General features: G+C 37.1%; 3 protein-coding genes across 3 annotated transcripts; 1 reads left to right on the top strand and 2 right to left on the bottom strand.

Moving 5' to 3' along the window:
* Positions 1-1,892: 1,892 nt before the first annotated feature.
* On the bottom strand, positions 1,893-2,658 carry LOC146902315 (uncharacterized). The gene is made up of 2 exons (XM_085737129.1): positions 2,465-2,658; positions 1,893-2,127 (listed from the first exon to the last, which is right to left on the bottom strand). The coding sequence occupies exons 1-2, from the start codon at positions 2,656-2,658 to the stop codon at positions 1,893-1,895; spliced, it is 429 nt and encodes a 142-aa protein (XP_085593255.1).
* Positions 2,659-6,546: 3,888 nt separating this feature from the next.
* Positions 6,547-11,751, top strand: PAP26 (purple acid phosphatase 26). The gene is given in 11 exon segments (XM_085735212.1): positions 6,547-6,732; positions 6,890-7,085; positions 7,297-7,497; positions 7,703-7,814; positions 7,984-8,210; positions 8,702-8,840; positions 9,693-9,913; positions 10,068-10,189; positions 10,288-10,352; positions 10,355-10,448; positions 11,421-11,751. Coding segments are annotated over 10 exon segments (1,425 nt in total). The 5' UTR covers positions 6,547-6,732; positions 6,890-6,914; the 3' UTR covers positions 11,494-11,751.
* A 719-nt stretch (positions 11,752-12,470) lies between these two features.
* On the bottom strand, positions 12,471-19,497 carry NTMC2T2.1 (Calcium-dependent lipid-binding (CaLB domain) family protein). Its single transcript, XM_085735211.1, has 11 exons — positions 19,198-19,497; positions 18,993-19,113; positions 17,993-18,114; positions 17,477-17,578; positions 17,244-17,318; positions 16,313-16,392; positions 15,458-15,608; positions 15,117-15,347; positions 14,154-14,450; positions 13,833-13,946; positions 12,471-12,794 (listed from the first exon to the last, which is right to left on the bottom strand). The coding sequence occupies exons 1-11, from the start codon at positions 19,456-19,458 to the stop codon at positions 12,648-12,650; spliced, it is 1,701 nt and encodes a 566-aa protein (XP_085591337.1). The 5' UTR covers positions 19,459-19,497; the 3' UTR covers positions 12,471-12,647.
* Between the last annotated feature and the right edge of the window lie 3,902 nt (positions 19,498-23,399).

Here is a 23,399-nt window from a genome sequence, read left to right as displayed (position 1 = left end):
GACGACTAAAATACCTCGTAGTCGCCATCGACTACTCAACAAAGTGGATCGAAGCCGAACCACCGGCTAAAATCACAACCTAAAAACGTACTCCATTTCTTCAAGAGAAACACCTTAGCAAGGTTCGGAATACCTCGCTCTAGTCATATCCGACAATGGTACACAGTTCACGGACCAAAGGTTCCGTAACTACCTAAGGAATATCGACATTAAACAAAGCTTCACCTCCGTCGAACACCCTCGAAGCCAACGGCCTCGCCGAGGCCGCCAACAGTGGTCATTTTACGGGGATACGAAGAAGGCTAGACACGGCCAAAACTCGGTTGGGCCGAAGAGTTATACGCGGTCCTTTGGGCCTACGGAACTACTCCCCATTCCACGACCGGCGAGTCACCGTTTCGACTCACGTACGGGACGAGAGGCGGTCTACCCATTGAGCTAACCGAACTCACATGGCGTACGTACGCCAACGATCGACTTCCCACCAATACGGCAAATCTACGTGAAGAACTCGAATTTGTTGACGAAGTTAGCATCGGGGCAACCCTACGAGAGGCAGCGCTAAAACAAAATATAGCCGCTCGCCACAAAGAAAAGGTCATAAAAGAGAGTTCGAAGTGGGCGACCTCGTCCTTCGGCGAAACCGAAGGATTCCGAAGAAGGAAAACTCGCCGCCAACGGGACGGACCCTACATGATCCGGATGAAGACCGGAACGGGAGCTTACGGACTCGAAGATCTCCACCAAAACGCAATTCCAAGGACTTGGAATGCGAAAAAATCAAAAGGTATTACACTTAGATGGCGACAACGCCAATTTACTCTAGTGTACATACTCGCCCGACACAACGAACTCTTCGCTCTCAAACGAGCAAATAAACGGAGGAGGAAAGTCGTGCCACTCCAAATCCAAAATGAAAAAGGATGAGAGGAATTTACACAACAAGTTCTTTCACTCCTCGCATGTACGCTTACCGCCGCGACATCACCGCTCGGCATGTTAGGTAGAACCCCGGCTCGCGATGGGCGATTCACGCCTCGGTGTGTTGAACTTAGAATGGTTTCTTCGTTCATCCGTTGTTACACGTCCATAACTTTGGACACACATCCAGATAAACAATCTCTTGGATGTGCGCACTTCCGACTAATACTCCGTGTAAACGATCGGAAACCTCATGCCCGAGCTCTTCCACGCAAGACAACGCAAAGGTAAAACTTTCCAAACAAAGTAACTAACTACCTAGGAAGAAAAGGGCAAAGCTTTGATTTCATCAAAGTCAAAGTGACAAGAAGTTAGGCGGGCATGCTAAACTCTCCGGTCATTAAATCCCTTCGTCGAAATAATGACCGCGGGGGTAGTCCATCCCACCACAAAGAAAAACACACTTTGGCTTAGGAGCTCCGCACTTCGAAGCGAACAACAAATACAAAGTTGAACAAGTTAAGGGCGTACGAATTATTGCGGTACCGTCAAACACACAAGATAGATAATTCGCTCTCAACAAATACTTCAAACAACATTAAAAAGCCTCACACAACGAGCATTCAAATTCAAAACATTATACTTGAAAGTAAATCATACATTTCAGAACAAGTGTAATTGAGAATAATACAATCATATTATAAAGGTGCTAAATCCACTAAGGGCGCACAATGTCATTACAAATTTGGTTGTTGAAGAAAAAAGAATTACAAGGCCTCATCCGGCCCGGGCTTCATCAACATGCCCATTATCTTCCTCGGGATCGGGGGAGGCGTGATCACCCCATCTTCCACTTCACCGAGGGGATGAATTCCTTCGACGTTCGGCTCGATGCCCGGGTTCACCACCTTCACTCGAGCCACCGCGCGATCAAAACCAAGCTTGACGGCGTCCACCAAGCTTCCTTCCACTCACCAATCCCGTCCACAAGGCCAAGACACCGCAGACAGCAAGGTTTTCGCCTCATCCTCTCCGGGGAGGTCTCGCCTACTTCGAGCCTCCTCCAAAGACGTCTTCTCCTCACCCGCCTTCCGAGAGGAGTCAATTGCTTGCTCAAGAGCAGCTCGAGCCCCAAATAACCGCTCCTTCAAAGAAGCCGGTTGACAAATACGCTCTTCGGCCGACAAACCTCTTGCTCCGTTGATCCTCCTCAAGAGCAAAGAACCTTGGCGGTCAAAGCATCATTCTCCCGTACCAAAGCATCGACCCGAACTTCACTCTCCGGCGAAGCGTTGTTCGTGGCGGCGGCGACCACCAAAGCCTTCATTGTAGCAATGACCCCATCGAGCCATCGCCTTACTCCGCCAGCTAGACCCAGTGTCCCGAATGATCTTCGGCTCGGGGTCATCCAAGAAAAGGGTCGACTAGGGGCCGCGCGGCTCCGGCTCGGACCATACTTTTGGAAGCCGGAGGAAGTCCCCTCTTTCGAACGGACGGGAACGGCCACGATCGGCGTGATTGGGTCCTCGTAGGGCACCCTCACCTTCTGCCTCTTCGCGGAATCCCGCCCCAACTCCTCGAAGGCTCCTCACCTTCCAAGTCCACCACGGGACCCGAGAGGTTGAGTCGGGGCCTAAACCGGCCTATAAGGTGCTCCGTGGACCGAACATTCTTGCGCTTCTTCTTGACGGAGATTTTCTTGCTCGCCGCGTTCACAAGAGCCCCTAAATCTTTCATTTTTCCCGCAACACAAAGATAAGGGAAATTTGGTCGGTTAAGGGAAACGAAACCGTAAAAGCGGCAAAGCAAGCTCGAAAGACGAGAAGAAAAGAAAACTACCAAGGCAGGGCTCCAAAATCCTCGAAGTCAACAAATAATAAGTATTGATGAGGCGGGACTCACGTTGCGGGGTCCCGTCCGCACTCATCACAGTGGTTCCTCCATTTATCGGCCTTAGCCCTCTGCGGGAGAGACCGGACGAAGGCCCAAAGTTGTTGACGCAAGTTTTTCTCTTCATCGGTGAGGTTGGCAATGGTTCGGCCGAAGTCTCTCGGCTCGTAAGCAAAATGGTCTCGAGACCAAGATAAATGGAAGAAAGGATGACGCTCTTGAACGTCGTCCTTCGCGACCTCCAAGAGGTTATCTAGAGCAACCACACTTTTCGGCCGAACCAAAAGAAGCGTTCCTTAAAGCTCCGAACCTTCCCGGCCGAATATCTCAAACACCTTCCGGGTCCGGCGAAAGGAAACCCAATCCGCGCCCCGTTGCACGGTGAAGAAGGAGAAGGAGACATTTTTAGAAGTAGGGATACAAAGGTAATCACACAACAACTCGAAGGCCCTCATGAAAGCATAAGAGTCGGATGGATCCGGGTGGGTGACGGTTTGGTCCAACGAAGCATCTCTCGCCGGAAGTTGGAGAAAGGGAGCCGAAAACCCATGTCTTTGAAAACCACTTCATACATGGGAAAGACATAGTTTTCATATTTCGAACACACCCCCGTCGATGTGCTCGGCGAGAACCGGCTCCCAATCCCCCACTTCTCCGATAGAATCAAAAGGGGCTTCACCCACGCCATTGGTAGCAAACACGGACTCTGTTTCTAAAGGCTCCTATTAGAGCCATGAAGCGACAGACGCAGCCGACTCCCTCGTTTGCCATGAAAAACTTGAAAAAGCAAGGGAAAAAGTGAATCCAACATTCGGATCCACCCTTCCTTCACCCATCGGTCTTCCACGACAAGGAAGGGATCAAGACACTACCACTAGAAAACAATAAGGACGACGAGTCCAACTCACGCGTCGGGGAGATCAAATCCCGCGAACATCCCAAAGGCTTATAGACGAAGCCTAAGCCCGTCGCCAATGTTCTTCTAAACACTAATAGAAAACGTACAATAAATACTTTCAAAAGTCTTTCGATGCACGGTGGAAAGCACCGTAAACCATGACGGTAACCACCGAGTCAAAAACACTTTTCGCCATAGGAACACGCATTCCTACGGTTTTTAAAAGAGAACGAAACTAAAGGAGCCACAAGCGCCGAAATAAAAAGGTGAAGTCATCGGAATGTTACCTCGTTACGATGGATGGTTTGGACTTGAAGTAGAAAGATGAAAGACCGGAAAGATTTCGCCTTTGAGAAACTCGGAGAAAACTTCTAACTTTCCGAGAAAATGAAACGAAGTGATATTCCAAACAACATTTGGGCTATTTATACTCGTCTCATAAACCACTCAAAAGTCGCGACTTTCTATCCAATACAACCCTTCACATACGACTCTACTTCCCCGTAGCATTCCTATGGTCTAGATCCGATCAATCCATGGAACGTCGGATTGAATCAACGGTTATGATGACACCTCGGAAACACAAGTCGAGAACACTCTACGGACTATAGGTACTCAAGTACTACAATAGCCTTTACACGTGTCATATAGAAACCAAAGGTCATGTCTCTTCAATTTTTCCCTCGAAACGGGAGCATTAATTGCGGAATGACATTCGACCAAACTCTCTAGTGAGGGAATCTTTCCGTCCAATCCTCCGTTCCGAACATCGGGATGCCGAGCACGACTCATCAAACTGGCAAACTCATTCAAACACAAGGCGAACGGGGCTAGGGAAGAACGAGTCCGCTCGTCTTACCCTACAAACGCTCGGGACCGCCCACGCAAACTACGCTCCGAATCAAAAAGTCTCCTGTGTCCGGCGAGCAAGACTCTCTTTACCCTTCAACGGGAAAGATGCTCGACAAGATAATATCCTCCAAGCGGTCGGTCGCCAATGATCAGGATGCCCGCACTTAAGTCATCACTCTTAGTCAAGAGCAACGACGACTTGGGGGGCTATTGTTACGGACCAACCCAGATCTTTGGCCCATTAACTTAGGCCCAATATCTTCCAAAGCCCAAACTCCACGTTTGGCAACATTGCTCGCAACATACCTCCTCCCCGCGAGGGGGTGCACGAAGCAAACGAGACCGGTTCAAAAGAACTCCAACGTCTCTTTGCACATTCCGCACGTTCCCGCAATAAACTCCCCGGCGGTTACACTTCCCACGATTTCGTAACCGCCGGGACCGGGTGTGCCACCACAACGGCTCTGCGGTCCTCCACCTCTATAAATAGGGGACTCAATGCGGTCCCCAAGGTAGAACTCTTTCCCCCTCAAAAACCCTCACTCTCCGAATCTCTATCGACTTGAGCGTCGGAGTGCTGCAGTACACACCCCATCCGCTCCAACAAGCATTCCAACACATTCTACCACCGTAGCAACCACCGCATCCGCAGGCACCGACGGTCACCTTCGGTCGGGTACGATCAAGTGTCATGCTATAAATATAATCCGGTTTGCAAGTTATTGCAACCATTTTATGGGCTTAATAAGCTAGCAAAATGGTATGAGAAATTGACTTCACCTCTTATAGTTCAAGGATATACGCAACACTGTAAATGTATGTTGATGATGTAATTCAAGATGGTAATTCTTTGAATGAATTTGCACATATCAAAGCCATTATGGATGTTATCTTTCAAAATTAAAGACATTGGCTCATTGAAGTACTTTTTGGGATTGGAGGTAACAAGAACACAAAAGGGAATCTTATTGTGCCAAAGCAAATATTCTGTTGATTTGTTGACATATCATGAGCATTTAGGTTGCAAACCTGTTGGTACACAATTTGGTCCTTCTATTAAACTACACCAAGATGACAATCCCCCTTCCATTGATATCCTATAAAAGGTTAATAGGTCTTAATTATATCTCAAAACTACAAACCTGACATCACATAAATTGTGCAACAATTGAGTCAGTTCCGAACTCATCCCACATAAGTGCACTTCAAGACAACATTTCATGTACTTATGTATCTCAAACAATGTCCAACACGCGGTCTATTTTTTCCCCAACTCACCGTTTATGGGGTTCTTAGGTGTTGATTGGGAATGGTGTCTGGATATAAGGCCAGTTTCAAACACGTTTCTTCTTAGGTTCATCACTCATTTCTCGGAAAACTAATAAGTAAACCATTGTGTCAAGAACGTCCAGTGAAGCTGAATATTGAACTTGTATAGGTGACAATTTTCTAAGTTGCTAGCACAAGAACTATGGTTATATTTTACTTGTGAGCTTCAATGGCTCTTAAATTTACTTATATTTTCAGAGATAAGGTTCAAGTTGGTGTTGTAAGACTCCTTCTAGATCAAAAAGGTCACTCTTTCATTAAATCATTCTTGCCTAAACCTTTCTCCACTGCAGCATTTAAGATACTGTTTAATGAAAATGAGGAAGGTAAGATACAAGAGAAAAAAAATTAGGAAAAAATAAATAAAAATCCAAATGTGAAAGATAGATAGAATTATGGGCATACTTAAATATTTATATAAAAAAATACTCTTGCTCGATAATTTTTCTCTACATCATTTTTATAAATGATATATATTATTGGCATAATATAATTCTACACTGATATATATAATAAAAAAATGTTATCTTATCATATGACTTGATTTTTTGTAAAAATAGTATTTAAAAATTTGTAGTATGAAAATAGAAAAATACTAATGATATGAAAAGTGGATAAGCATTATTAAATGAACCTGAAAAAGAAAACATACTTTTACTCCCCATTCCGGACCATTAATCAATGCAACCGATAACAGACAGAAGGCGACATAGTAAGCGGGAGAGTTTAGACGAATAGGATAGAGACACGTGTCCGATCCAATAACCATAATACCAACAACTTCGTTCTTCTTCTCTTATAATCAACGCTTCCATTCCTTTCTGCAAATGCTTCAATTCACGGTAACACACTCTCTCTCTCTCTCTCCATTGCCCGAATTGATTTGCTTAATTGAAAATCTTAACCATCTGAAAATCAAATGGATCCATTTTTTATTATTATATGAATTCATTACTTCAACATGTATCGTAATGGTTATTACTTATTACTTTGATGCAGGTAGTTGATTGAAGGAAATACAAAGATGCAGAGTTTGTTACTTCATCTTGTTGTTCTCGCTTCCTTCGTGTTCTTCAGCAGAGATGTGTATGCAGGGATCACTAGTTCTTTTGTTAGATCCGAGTTTCCATCCGTTGATATTCCACTTAATCATCCAGCATTTGCAGTTCCTAAGGGTCACAATGCACCTCAACAAGTATGTATTTATTTCTCCAATATTTTATTGATCAATCAATCTTTCATTCATCAGGATCCTATGCTTCATCTCTCAAATTTTATATTTTAACTAGAGACAGCATACATCTTTCAAAAAAAAAAAAAAAAACTAGAGACAGCATACTTGACCAAGATTTCATCACATTAGTGTCATGAACTCATATCTGATGTGTTGTTTATTTCCATTGTAGGTGCATATCACACAAGGTGATTATGATGGAAAAGCAGTAATCATCTCATGGGTGACCCCAGATGAACCAGGGTCCAGTCATGTACAATTTGGCACATCAGAGAATAAATTTCAATCTACTGCACAAGGCACGGTTTCAAATTACACTTTCGGGGAATACAAGTCTGGTTACATTCATCATTGTCTTGTTGAAGGACTTGAGGTAATTGTTTCAGATAAGGAGAGTAGAATTATCATCACTGGTATTATTTTTGCAATGTCAAAAGTGAAATAATTTCAAAAGTGGAGTCTAACTAACAGAATAACATATGTTTTTGTTTTTCGAATGATCACTCATGTATACCGTTCGCATTTTTCTTTGTGTTGAATGTATTTATTCACTTGATTCAATTATTTCTACATTTCAGCATAGTACTAAATACTACTACAGAATTGGAAGTGGTGATTCTTCTCGAGAATTTTGGTTTGAAACACCTCCTAAAGTTGGACCAGATGCCACCTACGAATTTGGGATCATTGGTAAGTTGTCTGTTTCCCTGCATAATCTTTTTCATCGTTAATTGCAGACTCTTTCTATTTCTACTACATAAAGTATTGCCTATGAGGATTTCTTTTTGCTTTGATGTCTCATGATTTTAATGATGTGGTTCTCCAAAATGAATAATTGTATCTAGTATCTACATTTCAGGTGATCTGGGACAAACATTTAATTCGCTTTCCACTCTTGAGCACTATATAGAGAGTGAAGCTCAAACTGTTCTATTTGTTGGAGATCTTTCTTATGCTGATAGGTATCAGTACACTGATGTTGGTTTGCGGTGGGATACATGGGCTCGATTTGTTGAAAGGAGTACAGCGTATCAGCCATGGATATGGAATACAGGAAATCATGAAATAGAGTACTTTCCCTACATGGTAGAGCACTAAAGAAGTTTTTTGTGTATTTATTTATTTTCTGGGCCAGTAAAATATTAAATCGCTGCCACAGTTTCAGTATTCACATTTTTGGCATTGGAAAGTATGAGAGACATGTACATATGTTTCTTCTTATAACTACTATGTCTGGACTAGTTTTTTCCTTTTCTCTGTATTATGCATGACCATTGCACATGACAGCATACTTTTATGTCTCAGTTTATGCATCCTTTCTATTCCTGTAGTTTTGTAGAAAACCGTTTTCATTCCATTGGAATTTTGTTAGCAGGCAGCTTACATTTGAGCCCCGCTTCATATGTTATGCTGAAGTAAATGTTCATCGGATTTGTTGTATTAACTTGACCTTTGTGAAGTTTCTTTTAGTATAAAACTTCAATTATCTCATGTTGCCCGTGTTGAAAACTTCACACCCTTTCTATTATAGGTTACACACTTAGCTTTAATATTCTGATATAAATCTGCTTGATCAGGGAGAAGTTGTTCCTTTCAAGTCCTATCTTCAACGATATACTACTCCTTATTTGGCGTCCAAGAGTACCAGCCCCCTTTGGTATGCAATCAGGCGTGCATCTGCTCATATAATTGTGTTATCCAGCTATTCTCCATTTGGTAACTAATCTGCTCTTTATCTAAATATTAATATTTCTTACATGTTGGTTGACAATTATATTCTTTTACATAAACTTGGGTGTGTTTGTTTCAAGTTTACCAAATTTATTCCTAGGAATAACATTCCTTGGAATATAAAGATGGGAATTTTATTCCAAGGTATTTAGAAAAAATATGTTTGGTTAACTTTATAATATTCCTAGGAACCATAAAAATAGGGATTATAATAGGTAATTACATATGAATTTATTCCCATCTCCATGGGAACTTTATTCCCACCCTTTTCTTTGGGAAATTTTTTCTATTCCAGGAACATTTTATACCCGGGGATAAAATTTAGGAAATTGTAACAAACATAGGCATATATATTTCTATCATTTTATTCCCAGGAATAAACAAATATAACTTGAAACAAATGCACCCTAGGTTCTTAGCATATCATTGGCTTAAAAAAGCTTGTATGCTCTAACTTTTATGTTTTAGTTGGTGAGTATAATACTTGTTACTCGCCTTTGACGTCCTATTGAATATTGATTACTAATAAAGAAACATAAATGAAGAGTTCCCCATATACAAGCAAAAGTGCTAAAGTGAAGATATTTACTTCTCTACCTTGGGGAGCAAGTGCTAGACTGTAGCTAGTTTGTCTTTAAGAAAGTACATTCTTATGTTTGTAGGTCTAAAGATTATAGATATTGTTTGAGAACTATTTCTGTTTTGATTGAAAAAGTCACAGTCAATAACATATGCTTGTCAAGTGCCACCTTTTATTGAAGTGTATCTAGTCTTCTTTTGAAAGTGTTGTTTGCTTTCTTTTTAACACTTTTACAATATATTGATCTTTCATAACAGTAAAGTACACACCACAATGGAAATGGCTCAGAGATGAGCTGCCACGGGTTGATAGGGAAAAGACACCTTGGCTCATTGTTCTCATGCACGTGCCGCTCTACAACAGTAATGAAGCTCACTTTATGGAAGGTGAAAGCATGCGAGTGGTTTACGAAAGCTGGTTCATCAAGTACAAGGTTGATGTGATCTTTGCTGGCCATGTTCATGCCTATGAAAGATCGGTATGGTTTTCATTCCCTGCTCATGTTTTGGGTTCCTGCACAATACATGGAATTGCATGCTATTTTGGTGCTACTAGATTATGTAATATGATTCTTTAGTCATGTGATGCCGTAGTGGATTCTTATGTGTGCAATGTTTCTGTCCTGCTTTCAGTATCGATTCTCCAATGTAGATTACAACATAACAACTGGTAACCGGTATCCTGTAGCTGACAAATCAGCACCTGTGTACATCACGGTCGGAGATGGAGGAAATCAAGAAGGTCTTGCTTCTAGGTAACTTAATTCTGTTACAGATGGTGAAAATCAAGAAAGTCTTGCTTCTAGAATTATTAAATATTTTGCACATTTTAATTCTGTTATTGGTCGTGAAGGTTTAGGGATCCTCAGCCAGAATACTCTGCATTTCGTGAAGCCAGCTATGGGCACTCCACGTTGGAGATAAAAATAGAACACATGCTGTCTACCACTGGAACCGCAATGATGATGGCAAGAAAGTGGCAACCGACTCATTCGTATTGCATAACCAGTATTGGTAGGTTCACTTCACTTCTATTTTCTTGGCTTAGCTACCATAGATAGTAGCAGTGAAAAATCTGTCATTATTTGCTTGGCTGTTGCGATGAATTACATAATTGAAAATTGTCATTGAGTTTAAAATCGTCAAGCCTACACTCCGGTATCAGTTGACAGTGGGTTTTTATGACATTTTTCTCTGTACATATGGATTGCTTCTCTGCCGATAACATAAAAAAACTTCTCTTGGAGATTATTAGAAGACTTAAACCTCAAAAATCCAAAACATGGAGCTTGTGTAGCACAAAGAAAATAACTGCTAATATGTTGTAGTAACTGCCGTGCAATATATGTTGGTCGGGAAGGATCAGAATAGTCAATGAGTTATGTACTGCATAGTATGTACAGCTTTAGTATGTACTATATAACTTGTGCAAATATGTACTAACATGAGTAACATCTACTTAGTCATACATGTGTTTAATCTTTCAATCTGAAGTAGATTACAGTCTGTAGCCTTAGGTTGTTAACCCTTTTCAAGTAGTCACTATGTGGTAAGAGTTAAAACTGGCGAAGGCATGGAACATTGTTAACACTAACCTGACAAATAATTGGTTGCACTTCGCAGGAAAGCCCTTTTTGGCTGTCGATGATTTATTAAGTGATATATGAATCAACGCACATATGACATCTCACCCATCAATGAGGAAATATGTTAGGTCCAGAATTTGTACATGTGGATTCCTAACAAAATCAATGGTTAATATTCTAACATATCCATGATTTATTATTTATGTGCATGTAATATCAATCGTTTTTTTTTTTTTTAACCAGCAGTTGAGGTTATTTACTGTTTAGTCCAATGCGAATAACTCGCTTTAGAGGACTAAATTAATAATGCAATTTCTTGTTAGTTGTTGTGTGTATCGTAAATTAGCGACTATGTTTATTCAAAGGATAATTTCAATATGGTTGAATTCTGGTTATGCAGGGGAAACAATAGGAGAAGAAGAAAACTGAAGCATTTTCTATTGACAGTTATTGATGAAGTTGTCAGCATTTAATAAGAATTCAAAGCAATCTCATACTTGACGATGTGCAATGAATAAAAATGTGCTTCCTGATTGATACATGCTGCTCAATAGCGTTCTCTGAGTGAGTGAAACGCGGGTTGTGAGAAATGATTTTATGTACTTGGTTTGTATCTATGTATCCTTTTGCGCTAATAAATATTGAACATATATGTTCGTAGTACGAGATCAATGTTTCAGACCAAGATATTCTTTATTATTAAGGATAATGATGGCCAAGTTACATGTTCATTTTTTATAATGACTGAATACTGCTTTTCTATTTGAAGGAAGTTAGGAAATGAGGACGAATGGAAAATAAACTTGGCATTACAATCTTCTGGAATGCAACAATTAAATGCTTCTGTACATAAAAACCTCAAGAAAGTGGCATCATGCACATGCAACAAGCGAAATAGTAATTACATTTTTAGGAAATATTGGACTGGAGGAGAAATAGAAAATAAAATGTTGAAGATCATAAAACTAACTTTTTTAAACTCGTCCTGGTTAATGCTTTTGGATTCAACTGTCAACAGCGCTTGAGAATAATTTGCAGCTTTATTTTAGATTTTATATCAAGTAGGTGGTGTATCCACTTTTGACGAAAAAATGAATCCATATTGTACTGCACTTTCTGGATTATTAACAAGCACATGAGGAAGAGTTATTTTTGAACATGAACTATAGCAAGTGTGCATTTCGAATGATTTTTGTTGTTGCTCGAGTGACAACAAAACGTTAAGTTAGACTTGGAGTAAATAAAACCCACTTATTTTTTTGATGTAAAAAAAAATTATCACATTAACAAAGTCATCTTGAAGATATCACGCTGTAAATGTTTTCTATTATATTATTTTACTTTGAAACACAGACTTTCTGTTTAATTTCTTAAATTGATCAAAAGTTACGCATAATTACTTTTTATAATAGTAACTCTTATGGTTGAGTATGTTAAAAAATACATAGGGTAATGGAAAGGATAATCTAATATAGAAATTGTAAGTCTTTACCAGGTTCAATGATACAAAAATTTACATTGCTTGCTGTAAGTGTATCAAGATACAAATGCACAAATAGGTGACAACATGGTCTATATTTCCACAACTGCATCCTCTATAAAGTGTCAAGAAGGTAGAATGGAAAATTTAAGAATCACGGTAAATTGATTGTGGCATCCACTTGAGATGCAAATTCAAAAAGCCAGATTTTGCACCATCTAGCTCAAAACGTTCTTTATATTCCCCTTCCAGTATCGCCCTGGTAAGCGTCAATATCACTCTGCCCATGTAATCCTGCAACAATTACGAAGAGAACTTAACAAGTGAACAAAATTATAAACTTTTAAGAATCCCCCCATGACTAAAGTTGTATGTAGTTTATTTGCACTTTGGTGCAGTATATGTTTAAATATAATATTTCTTTAATAATGTTGAATATACATGACAAACAATTACACCAATCCATCTAAGTCGCTCGTATAGGGCCATAAAATGACTCGTCCATTGATTTCTAACCATTCCTGATGCGCATAATAAGAAATCGGAACTAAATTAGGAGCATTTGAAATATACAATTTAATTAAGCACCTATACAAGAAGTGCACATTTGCTTATAGTACAAAGCCTATCTATAATCTGTTTCTACCATCCAATAGAGATCTAGGGTGGAATCTGGAGATACTGAAAACGACATATAACAATAGATCATCTTGGAGTTTAAGAAAATAAGTTGAAAACCGGTTATGGATATATCAATATGTAAGCGAAGATAAGTCAAAATAATGCCTTTCCAAATTCCCCCTAAATTTGTATTCAGAGTTAAGCTTGTCAATTGACTTAAAGTCATCAAAACATTTTATGAGAAAATGAGTAAAGACCTAAACCAGTCCTTGAGAAAACAGATACCTATTTGTTTCTAAAAATGGAACGTACTAAATTGATACTTTTCATTTTTCATGAACCAAACAGATCTCCATGTTTTTTTCTATCAAGGACTAGGGCCTATACAATGTACTCCCTTTGTTCCAAATAACTGTCATCAATCATCCTAGGTTTTTTCGCACGAATTGGAAAAACTAGAAATAAGTTAAAGAATGTTGCAATTTTACAAAAGTGTCCTTATTAACTATTGGATGTTAATCATTGTCATAAACGTATGGTCGAATATAGTGACTAGAAAAAAATAAAAATAATGTCACATTGAAAAAGCAAAACGTCAATTATTTTAGAAACATTTTTTATATGCTAAAATGATAAGTTATTTTGGAACGGAGGAAGTAATAATGAAATGCAATATTTGTAACTAATTCAACACGGTGCAAAATTTATTACCTTTCCAAAGGTGTCGTGGTCATAAACTTCAACAAGCAGCATATCATGTAATCCATCCTCTACAACAAAGTCAAATGTTTGATTCCAAACAGGATTCAAGCTGTTGTTCACAACCTGGGAAATTAACAAAGTTTCACTGTCAAGTTAATATGTTGATAAATAATGCCACAAAAATTGGAAAGTGATATTTATTTTAGATACCCTAAAAGATCTAACACAGATAATAATGTTCATCATCAATAACAGTTGTAAGCTGATCTCTAATTCAAAATGGTTATAAAGTCAATGCTATCTGGGGTTCTTGGTCCATCAAAATCTTACCCTGGTTTTGTTCTTTGTTTCTGCTTTCTTCAATGTAAGAACAACAAAAGGATCAGATTTCCCCATAAAATCCACGGCAGGCAAGTCTTCGGCTGATATCACAGTAACAGAAAGGACTCCTCTAATAATAACCTCCTTTTTCCTCTGTGCAGCGTCGCTTTCATTTCCATTAGAATCTATTCCATTTGTTGAACCTTTAAGAACCTTTTCCAAGGATGTCATTGAGTAGTTCCGTGCAAACGGGTTGGTAAAGCTATTCTCTGTGCCATAAGGACAGTACAGAAGCTCTAAATGTACCTAAACAGAAAGAGCAATAATTATAGCGTGTCTGACTTTGCTTAACTATTAGGTGAAATTGTTTTTCATTTCAAAAGCTCTTGGTAAGATTTCAACTAATGTTATTTCGAGCATAAAATAAGTTAACCAAAACACATTTAACAGAGAAACAAATATATTTATTATGTCAGACGCACAACGGAAAGTGTTTTTGACAATTGTTTACAAACTAAGAAATGAATGTAAATCCATATTGACTAGTAATGTAGAAGTAAGAAATATAAAGCCCCTAAATTCAAGAACGATGCTGCACCTATGTCAAACATGGAGCTGAACACCACAACAGTCTAACAACTTAGAAGTACACACAAATGTGTACATCATAAAAGTTAAAGAAAAGGCTGTCAGAGTTCATGACAATCAGTTGATATTCGAGTATTTCCATGTGTGTGTGTGTGTGTATACACACGCATGCATGCATGTATGTATGTCGATTAACGTAAGAGTATGGAGTTCAGATTTATTCGGCATTAGTCATTCTTTTAAACCGATTGCATTATCTAACCCATTATAGTGGGGATGAGAAAGGTACACACTAAACTCACAGAACTTACCTAAACCAGGAACCTTCCTGACCATCTATAGTTTTAATCTAGCAAGCCATATATGTAAGACAGGGTTTCTTACCTGCCCCCTGTTCTTGTTATCCCTTTGGATCTCCAAATCCTTAACCAGTTTCAACCACACGTCTTTTACTTTGCCAGGTTCAAGTTCACTAAGCTTTATGTCAGTACATCCAATTAATTCCGATGACTGTAACCCCTCATCATCATACACTTTAACAAATAAGTGCTGAGTGGACGCATCTTCAACTATAAATTCGAAGTGTTCATTCCATATTGGATTCAAATCATTGTTCTGGAGGAAGAAAACAAATTAGAGTTATTTCCTCTAGGATTGAGAGCCAAAAATGCTGGAGAAAGAGAGAGTGAGAGACAGAGACAACAAGGAAAAAGAAACTAACTTACAATTGTCTTGCTTTTTTTCGTTCTGTTGCGTAAAGGTCGTATGTACAGTACAGCATATGGATCTGATTTTCCAATGAGATCCTTGTTTGTTAGTTCCTTTGCTTGCACAAGCTTGACCTCTAATATCCCCACAGGCTTCAACTCCAAATCACTGAACAAGAAAATAAAGAAAGATTCAAAAGGGAAAATCTGTGATTTAACCAGTCAAAATCATAGTGAAAGTAATCCAGTGATAAACAATTTGTTGGAATATCTAGATAACATCTCATAAAATCATTATAATTCCTGGTATCCAATTCTTAATCAGAATGGGAGTCTAGAATTAATATCAATAATGATTGGTGAGCTTTATATTATTATTTTGTATGACATCCTTCATATAGTATTAGTCCTTATCACTCTTAATTTACCATCTAATTTCAACATAAGTCAACCAAATAAGATACCGTGATTGATACAGCCACAAGCTCTGCACTACAACATTTGACTGGTCAACAGGCTTAGGCATGCAGACCATACATAAACAACATTGAGATGCATATTTCAATAGGTCACCCACGGTCTAGCATTTTTACATGTTTTTTGTATTATGGTTCACTATTTTAGTATAACTATAACATATATCAAGGAACTAGTTCAAGAATCTAATTTGTAATTCAATGGGGTTACCACTTACGTTATTACCAGACTACGTTCATATATGGATTACTTATTTTGAGAAAATAATCATTTTTCGCTTTTACATATTCCAGAAAAACAAGAACCTTAGGACCAGCAATGACAACAGAGAAAAAGGACCAACATTGATCACATTGAAGTGTGCACGAGTGATCCTTTGCAAATTTAATTTATTACCTGTAATCTCCAGGCAAGATGGGTACAATTTTTCTCACAGGCCAAGTAATAGAATCTTCAACAGCATCCCGGATTGCCCCCTGTTTTTTACAGACGAAATTACTAACAAACATCAGGAAATCAAACACCTAACAAATTTTCAAATAGGAGAAAAAGGGAAGAAAGGAATCACAAAAGAAGATAATGGAAAGAATAATAATAAGACAGCTAACTACTCTGTTCATGCAATATCACAATTGTGGCAATATACAATTTTGGAAATTAAAACATATTAATACTCCACTTGCTATGTAGCTAAGGTTCAATGCATAGCAAGATGATTAAGTTCAATGACAAGGAAGGAGTTGTAATTAAAAAAAAATGTTTATATTTCAAAAATCACATGTATAATTCTAAATCTTTCCTTAGTTTATTTGAGAAAAAGGCTAATAAACGAGGAACTTTTGGAAAATAGTGGTTTGCTCTGTAAGCTAAAATTAAGATAGGGAGAAAGTGGAATGACAGGAAAAGATACCGCGAGGGGAGGGGGATGTCATGATAAAATGAAATTGTTTATATTTCAAAATTACATTTATAATTCTAAATATTTCCTTAGTTCGTTTAAGAAAAAGCTAATGCACAAGTAACTTTTGATTGTTTTTTGACAAAAGATCAAAGTCCATCTTCTGTTCTCTACATTAGTAGTAAAGGTACTTGGTGAGAAAAGATGGACCTTAATTCTAAAAATTCAGTCAAGAACAGGTTTCAATTCTATGAACAAATTTTCAGTTAAAGTTACAAGTTTCTGCGTCAATGTATTTGGAGGGATATCAAACAGCACCATGTACTCTGATGATAAAGATGACATATTAATCTTTGGATAGATGTTGATGTAAGCAAAAGAATCATGAAAAGCTGCAAAAGGACATCATTAACTAGTTGTAGTTCAAACCTCAATTGCATCGTATAATCCAGGAATTGTTGATATGTCACCACCAATGACTTTTAGTGTAAAGTCCAGGTTTTTCTGTAAGTTAAAACTTTCTGAAATTATTAAATATATCAAACAAAAAGGGTGTTTGGCTCCATTGTACACAAAAAAAGATAGATCCAATTCATTGAAATCTTAATATTGGTGCACTAAAACAAACGGGAAATGAATGGTTTTTAGAATATATACCATACCTTCTGCCTTAGTGAATAGCAAACAGCTCCAAAGCCGGGAAATTCGTTAACCAGTGGTTTAAAAATCAACCTGAAGACGCCTGTAAATCCTACATTTTTAACCTAAAAATGGAAAGTGAGAGCGTAAGAACACAAAACCAACAATATACAATACATGTGGTGAATCAAATGACATTAGAGTCAAAAACATAATTATAATGCTTTATGCATGTTAACAATCATGACAAAGGAAGGGAACCTCTCCTTCAATCAGTTAAATGTATCTCTATCCACAAATCAATGGAGTGTCCTTAATATAATATATAAAACCTAATAAAACGGTTTCATTCAATTTGATGGATTATAACTTCAATTAGATGCTTTGTAGGAATTTGGGGCTTACAATAGTTTGTTTGAATGAAAATAGAAGACGTTTTTGGAGGGAAAAAAATAGAACATTTGAAGTCATCTAAACAGCCACTAGGAAAAAGTAGTAACAAGATGTGCAGTGGCAGTAAAAAATGGTGTGAAAACTACCTGCACAGGCAGTGCAAGACCAACCAGAGTTTTAATATCAAGTATAATACTTGGGTTACCATCCCACTGCACTTCTAGCTCCATTGTAACACCATCTCCTCCATCTTCAATTATAGACACCCCTACAGAAGAACATCAACAAATTAGAAGCTTCAGACAGCAATCTTAAAATAGTAAAATGAGTAACAGACAACCTGGTGGCACAAGCTACATCTCAAAATACATTAACCTTATCAAATATGACAAAAAAACCTCCCTTACACAATACTTACTAACCACTTGAGCTAATGTTTTGCACAAGTTCGCTTAATGAAAGCCAAAAGTTAGGAATCAACAAATAACCATATAATTATCATCCTATCAAACTTCAATTCAATACACAATGTGTTTGTTTGGTAAGAGATAAAATTGAGCTTATGGTTTATAGCTTATAAGCTCGTATGATTAAAAAACACTTGTTTGGTAAGTGTCAAATTTACACAAGCTTATAGCTTATTTTAGCTTATAAGCGGTTTTCAATAAGCTAATTCAAGTAGCTTATAGCTTATCACTGTTTATCTCCATTTTACCCCTTGCAATCTTAATTGAAAAAAATATTAATTAAATGCACAGTTTTTTAGGTTATTTCATATTTAGAAGCTACTTCAAGGGCTAATTTTACAAAACACTACAAATTCAGTCAGTTAACCTAGCTTATAAGTCATCCGCTATCCGCTATATTTTTACCAAACAGAGTCAATGTTGTCATTAGTGCATCGCTGACATTGGTGATTTGTTTAAATTCCGCTATTTTACAACGCTATAGCCACAACGATTTGTTCAAACTCCTCCGGTTCACTGTGTTAACAGATACTATAAAAGCTAGAAGCAATGAATTAATGTAGCCACTAATATCAGCTTAACATTTGAAGATAGCATTTGATTTAGAGACAGCAGAATCCATCGACATTTATTTAAAGTATCAATCTCTATAAATAAATGTGGAATGAAATGAACAAACCTGTAAATTGTGGTGCAACAGTACCAAGAGTAAACTTGGAAAATTTGAGAGCAGATAAAACCATGGGTCTGTATTCTTCAAGGATCGGTTCCGCCGATGTCTTAATAAGCTCAGAAGCAGCCTATCAAAAGAATCAAGCCGAACTTCAGATTAAAAATAATTCAAAAAAAAAAGGATAAAGAAGAGGATAAAGGTAGGTAGTTACTTCATTAACATAGGGCCAGATCTTGGTAAGATGAGAGTTAAGCCAGGTTAATTTTTGTCTATTGGAGAAGACAACCCAGGAAGGATAAAACTGAGAAGGTAAAAGCTTTCTAGAATCTTCGACGGTCATTCGAGCAAAAGCGGCGATGGTGGTTGCGAGTTGAGATCGTCGGGCGGAGCGGGAATTTTCGGAGCGGACAAAGGCGATAATGATGGCAAGGCCGACTATTATTCCGACCACCACTCCGAACACGAAGCCCATTTTTCCCGGCCGGAGAAATCGAAAGGTATGAGTTGTTGAGAGAGTGAGTGACTGTGTCAAAGTGAAGTGAAAATAAATAGTTGCATTTACAACAACAACAGTGAAATGATTAAAAATTACTAACAGTAGTTATGGAAGTTGAAATGTTTGTTGTTGTAGAGTACTACTAGAGTAGATAAACATCACAAAAAGTGTAATAGAATGTTTGCGGCTATTCCAAGTCTCACGCTTTCTTTGGTAAAAAATAGTCCTATACAATTCAATGGTGGCATTTAACATGCACACTGCACAAATTTGTGCACCATACACAAGTTAGAAAAAGTTTTTTTTAACCATTAGATTAAAGAGGAACATTGATCTTATTGTAATCTAACCATGTTGTATCTTTTTCACTTTGCCTTTGACCTTCCAACCATCTCCCTCTTTTCACCACCACCACCAAATTCAACGGAACCTCACCTCATAATAACTTGTCCTTATACAAATGGTTTTTTTAAGATTAAGTTCCTTTAATCCAAACAATTTGACAAGTAATTTCATTTCAAATAAAACAGAGCAATCAACTAATCTTATTGTGAAGTGAAGTCGATAGACTCCAAAGAGAAAATATACAGTGAAACTTTTTTGCAAGTTCTTATGAAATTGTTCAAGTTGAAAACCAAATCTAGAATTTTTTTATTAAGAACAAGGGGATAAGATAGAAGGGAGACATGTTTCAATTATTTTATGCAAGTTTACAAATTTGTACCTCAGTTACAAACTCAACTGGAACAATCGCCCATGAAGTTAAAAAAAAACCTCTCTAACTAGTCTTGGTGATTAAGAAATTTCGTCCACCATTAGAGACAACAACACAGCTGAGGATTTTGAGGTTATTTGGGTCGGTGGTTGTGAGGACCAAAGAGGTTGAGAAAATGAGGAGTGTTGTGTAGTTCATTGTTGTGGTGGTGTTTTTTGTACAGATCTAAAATTTTCAACATTTAGATCTGGAATGTCGTGGTGGTGTACCTTGTTTTTTCACTCTCTCAGATGAACTTTGTTTGTAGTGGCGGAGGTGACCATCGGTGCCGTTGAAGACAAACTGAGAATTATATAGTGTACACAGACTATTTTAAAGATCAATGTTCCTCTCTAATCCAATGGTTAAAAATAACTTTCTCAAACTTGTATATGGTACACAAATTTTTGTACTGTGCATACTAAATGCCACCCAATTCAATTGCTTGCTATAGAGGAATAGCATTTGACCTTTTCTGTCTTCTTCTTTCTTTCTTGGAAGGTAGTAGATTTATTTTTGGGTCCTCATAACGAGTGTTACTTTGGAGCATTCTTTAAACATTCTAAATTAAATAATTTCTTTTTTTAAAATATTAAATTTTTCAATTTTTAATTACACTAACTTTCATAAAAATTTATCATTTAAAGTCTTTAACTAGGACTATGGCACTAATTAACATTTTTTTAATATTTTTTTGGTCAAACCAAGGTAGATTGATTGTTTTACTGGCCCTGGTTTTTTTCTCCTGCCGTCCCACTAATAAAAAACACTCAATCATTTTTTGATAAGGTGGTCCTGGTTGTTATCCATAGATTACATTTTTTTTAATGATTTTTGTATCATGTGCAAATTCTCGCATAGTAAGAAGTTTAAAATTGTAATTTGGTATTGAAACTTGTGTATTTTAAATTAAATATTTTACTTTTTAATAAATGATTGTTGTTTTTCAAGAAAAAATTGTTACTTTTGGTTATGGACAACATCTCTCACTCTCTCTTAAACACTCTCTTAACTATTGGTCCATGTCATTATTTTCTTAAAACCCTTTACCTGCTAACCTGCTATACCAGTTTGGATTAAGATAAACACCTCTTTTATTGAAAATGATTAGAGATTTTTTATTTCTTTTTTTTGGTAAGACACGACTTTTGATTTTTTTGTAAGACAAAACTTTTTATTTTTAAATGGAGCCGGTTGCCAGTTTCAGGATTTTCAATCTTAGCAACGTGGACCAATGAAAGTGGGAGTGTCCAAGAGAGAGTGCTTAAGGGATTGTGCTTAGCATTCCTCTTTCAATAAAAGTGGGGAAATCAAGTATTCATTCATCGTTACGTATTCAAAGACAGAGCCTCTTTCATCATCAAGTGCAGCAAAATTAAAATTGCAGAAGTGAATAAATTTAAGAATTGTCAATGGACTTTTCGATGGCGGAGCCAGTCGGCCGCAACACCAAGTTACACGACAACGGCACGAGAGGCTTCCCTCCTCTAGCGACAAGAATCGGAAATTTATTTCTTCCCATAGGGGCCGGATCGAGAGAGATCAAGAGTCAAGACGAAATCATGGCGGGAAGGGACGGTAACAAGCATGATATTGTCGACTTCATGTGAATCCGAGGAATGATATATCTAAATTGATTGAAAGGAAATTAAGAAATTTATGGCGTACAAGATTCAATTAACCTTTAAAAATAAAAAACAAGGTTCAATTTCAATTCGGTGATGGTTCCTGTGAAGACGAAGAAGTGGGTGATTTTTTTGTTTAATTTTGAATTAAAAAAAGAGGTGTTTATCTTAATCCAAACCGGTAGAGCATGTTAGCAGTAAAGGGTTTTAACAAAATGGTTAAATATGTTTTTGATCCCTATAAATATACCAACTTTTCGTTTTAGTCCCTCTAAAATTTTCCTTCGACTTTTAGTCTCTAAAAATTTTTCCATTTTTCACTTTTGGTCTCTCTTTTAAAGTAAAATCATATGTAGAATTCATATTTTTGAATAAAAATTTGCAGAAAAATTCATAATATTATAAGAATCTCTCCCAAAAAAATTAGAATTTTTTAACCTAACATGAATTTAATATGAATTTTTATATTTTTTACGGTTAAAAATTCATATTTAATTCATGATTTGTTAAAAAATTCTATTTTTTTCTGGGAATATTTTTTACAATATTCTACACATTTCTGCATAATTTCATTAAAAAATACAAAAATTAACTTAAAAATAGGGACCAAAAGTAGTGATTGAAAATTTTATAGGGACTAAAAGTTGAAGGAAAATTTTAGAGGGACTAAAACGAAAAGTTGGTATATTTATAGGGACCAAAAACATATTTAACCCTTAAGAAAATAATGACATGGACCAATAGTTAAGAGAGTGTTTAAGAGAGAGTGAGAGAGAGAGGTTGTCCATAGCATTTCTCTATTTTTAAATGGAGCCGGTTGCCAATTTCGGGATTTTCAATCTTAGCAACATGGACCAATGAAAGTGGGAGTGTGCAAGAGAGAGTGCTTAAGCGATTGTGCTTAGCATTCCTCTAGTTTCTTTAACATGTGCAATATTGCACATGTTAGACAAACTCTTCTTTTAAATGTCTTCGTCCTCGTGTTTGATGATTCACATAAAATCTATCCAATATTTGTAAAAATAAAAATTAAATCTACTCGGTAATTTTTAGTGTAAACGAGATTCATTTAAACACAACTCGGTAGAGGGTTAATCTCTCAAGTCGGATAGAAGCACAATAAATGATAGAGTTTTTCTTTTTAGAGATTTAATAAAGTTGCATTCTCATTAGGGATGAATAAATGTCTTCGTCCTCGTGTTTGATGATTCACATAAAATCTATCCAATATTTGTAAAAATAAAAAATTAAATCTACCGGTAATTTTTTAGTGTAAACAGATTCATTTAAACGCAACTCATTAGGTTAATCTCTCAAGTTAGATAGAAGCACAATAAATGATAGAGTTTTTCTTTTTAGAGATTTAATAAAGTTGCATTCTCATCGTGGGTGAAAATAGATTAGGTTAGATTCGTGTCTAAAATGTATGTCCGAAAGCCAAATGTCAAGTATAAACCTTAAAATTTTTGACAAGTCCGACTTAGACATTATAAAACTAACTTGTTCCCGCTTCCAATTCTCATAATTGAATTTCAATC

The sequence above is a fragment of the Medicago sativa genome, chromosome 8 (assembly GCF_051527215.1).
Source record: "Medicago sativa cultivar Bolivia chromosome 8, Bolivia_mono, whole genome shotgun sequence".
Classification (NCBI taxonomy): Eukaryota; Viridiplantae; Streptophyta; class Magnoliopsida; order Fabales; family Fabaceae; genus Medicago; species Medicago sativa.
Note: the sequence above shows the minus strand (reverse complement) of the source record. Positions and strands in the feature narration are given on the sequence as shown.

What these genes read in the sequence shown, in the direction of transcription:
- NTMC2T2.1 (XM_085735211.1), bottom strand. Translation starts at nt 19,458, where the DNA reads ATGGGCTTCGTGTTCGGAGTGGTGGTCGGAATAATAGTCGGCCTTGCC. An exon ending in GCTATTCACTAAGGCAGAAG is followed by an intron (nt 17,319 to 17,476) that starts GTATGGTATATA and finishes TTTAACTTACAG; the next exon opens with AAAAACCTGGACTTTACACT. An exon ending in ATAACAAGAACAGGGGGCAG is followed by an intron (nt 14,451 to 15,116) that starts GTAAGAAACCCT and finishes CTTTCTGTTTAG; the next exon opens with GTACATTTAGAGCTTCTGTA.
- LOC146902315 (XM_085737129.1), bottom strand. Translation starts at nt 2,658, where the DNA reads ATGAAAGATTTAGGGGCTCTTGTGAACGCGGCGAGCAAGAAAATCTCC. An exon ending in ATTCCGCGAAGAGGCAGAAG is followed by an intron (nt 2,128 to 2,464) that starts GTGAGGGTGCCC and finishes GCTCTTGAGGAG; the next exon opens with GATCAACGGAGCAAGAGGTT.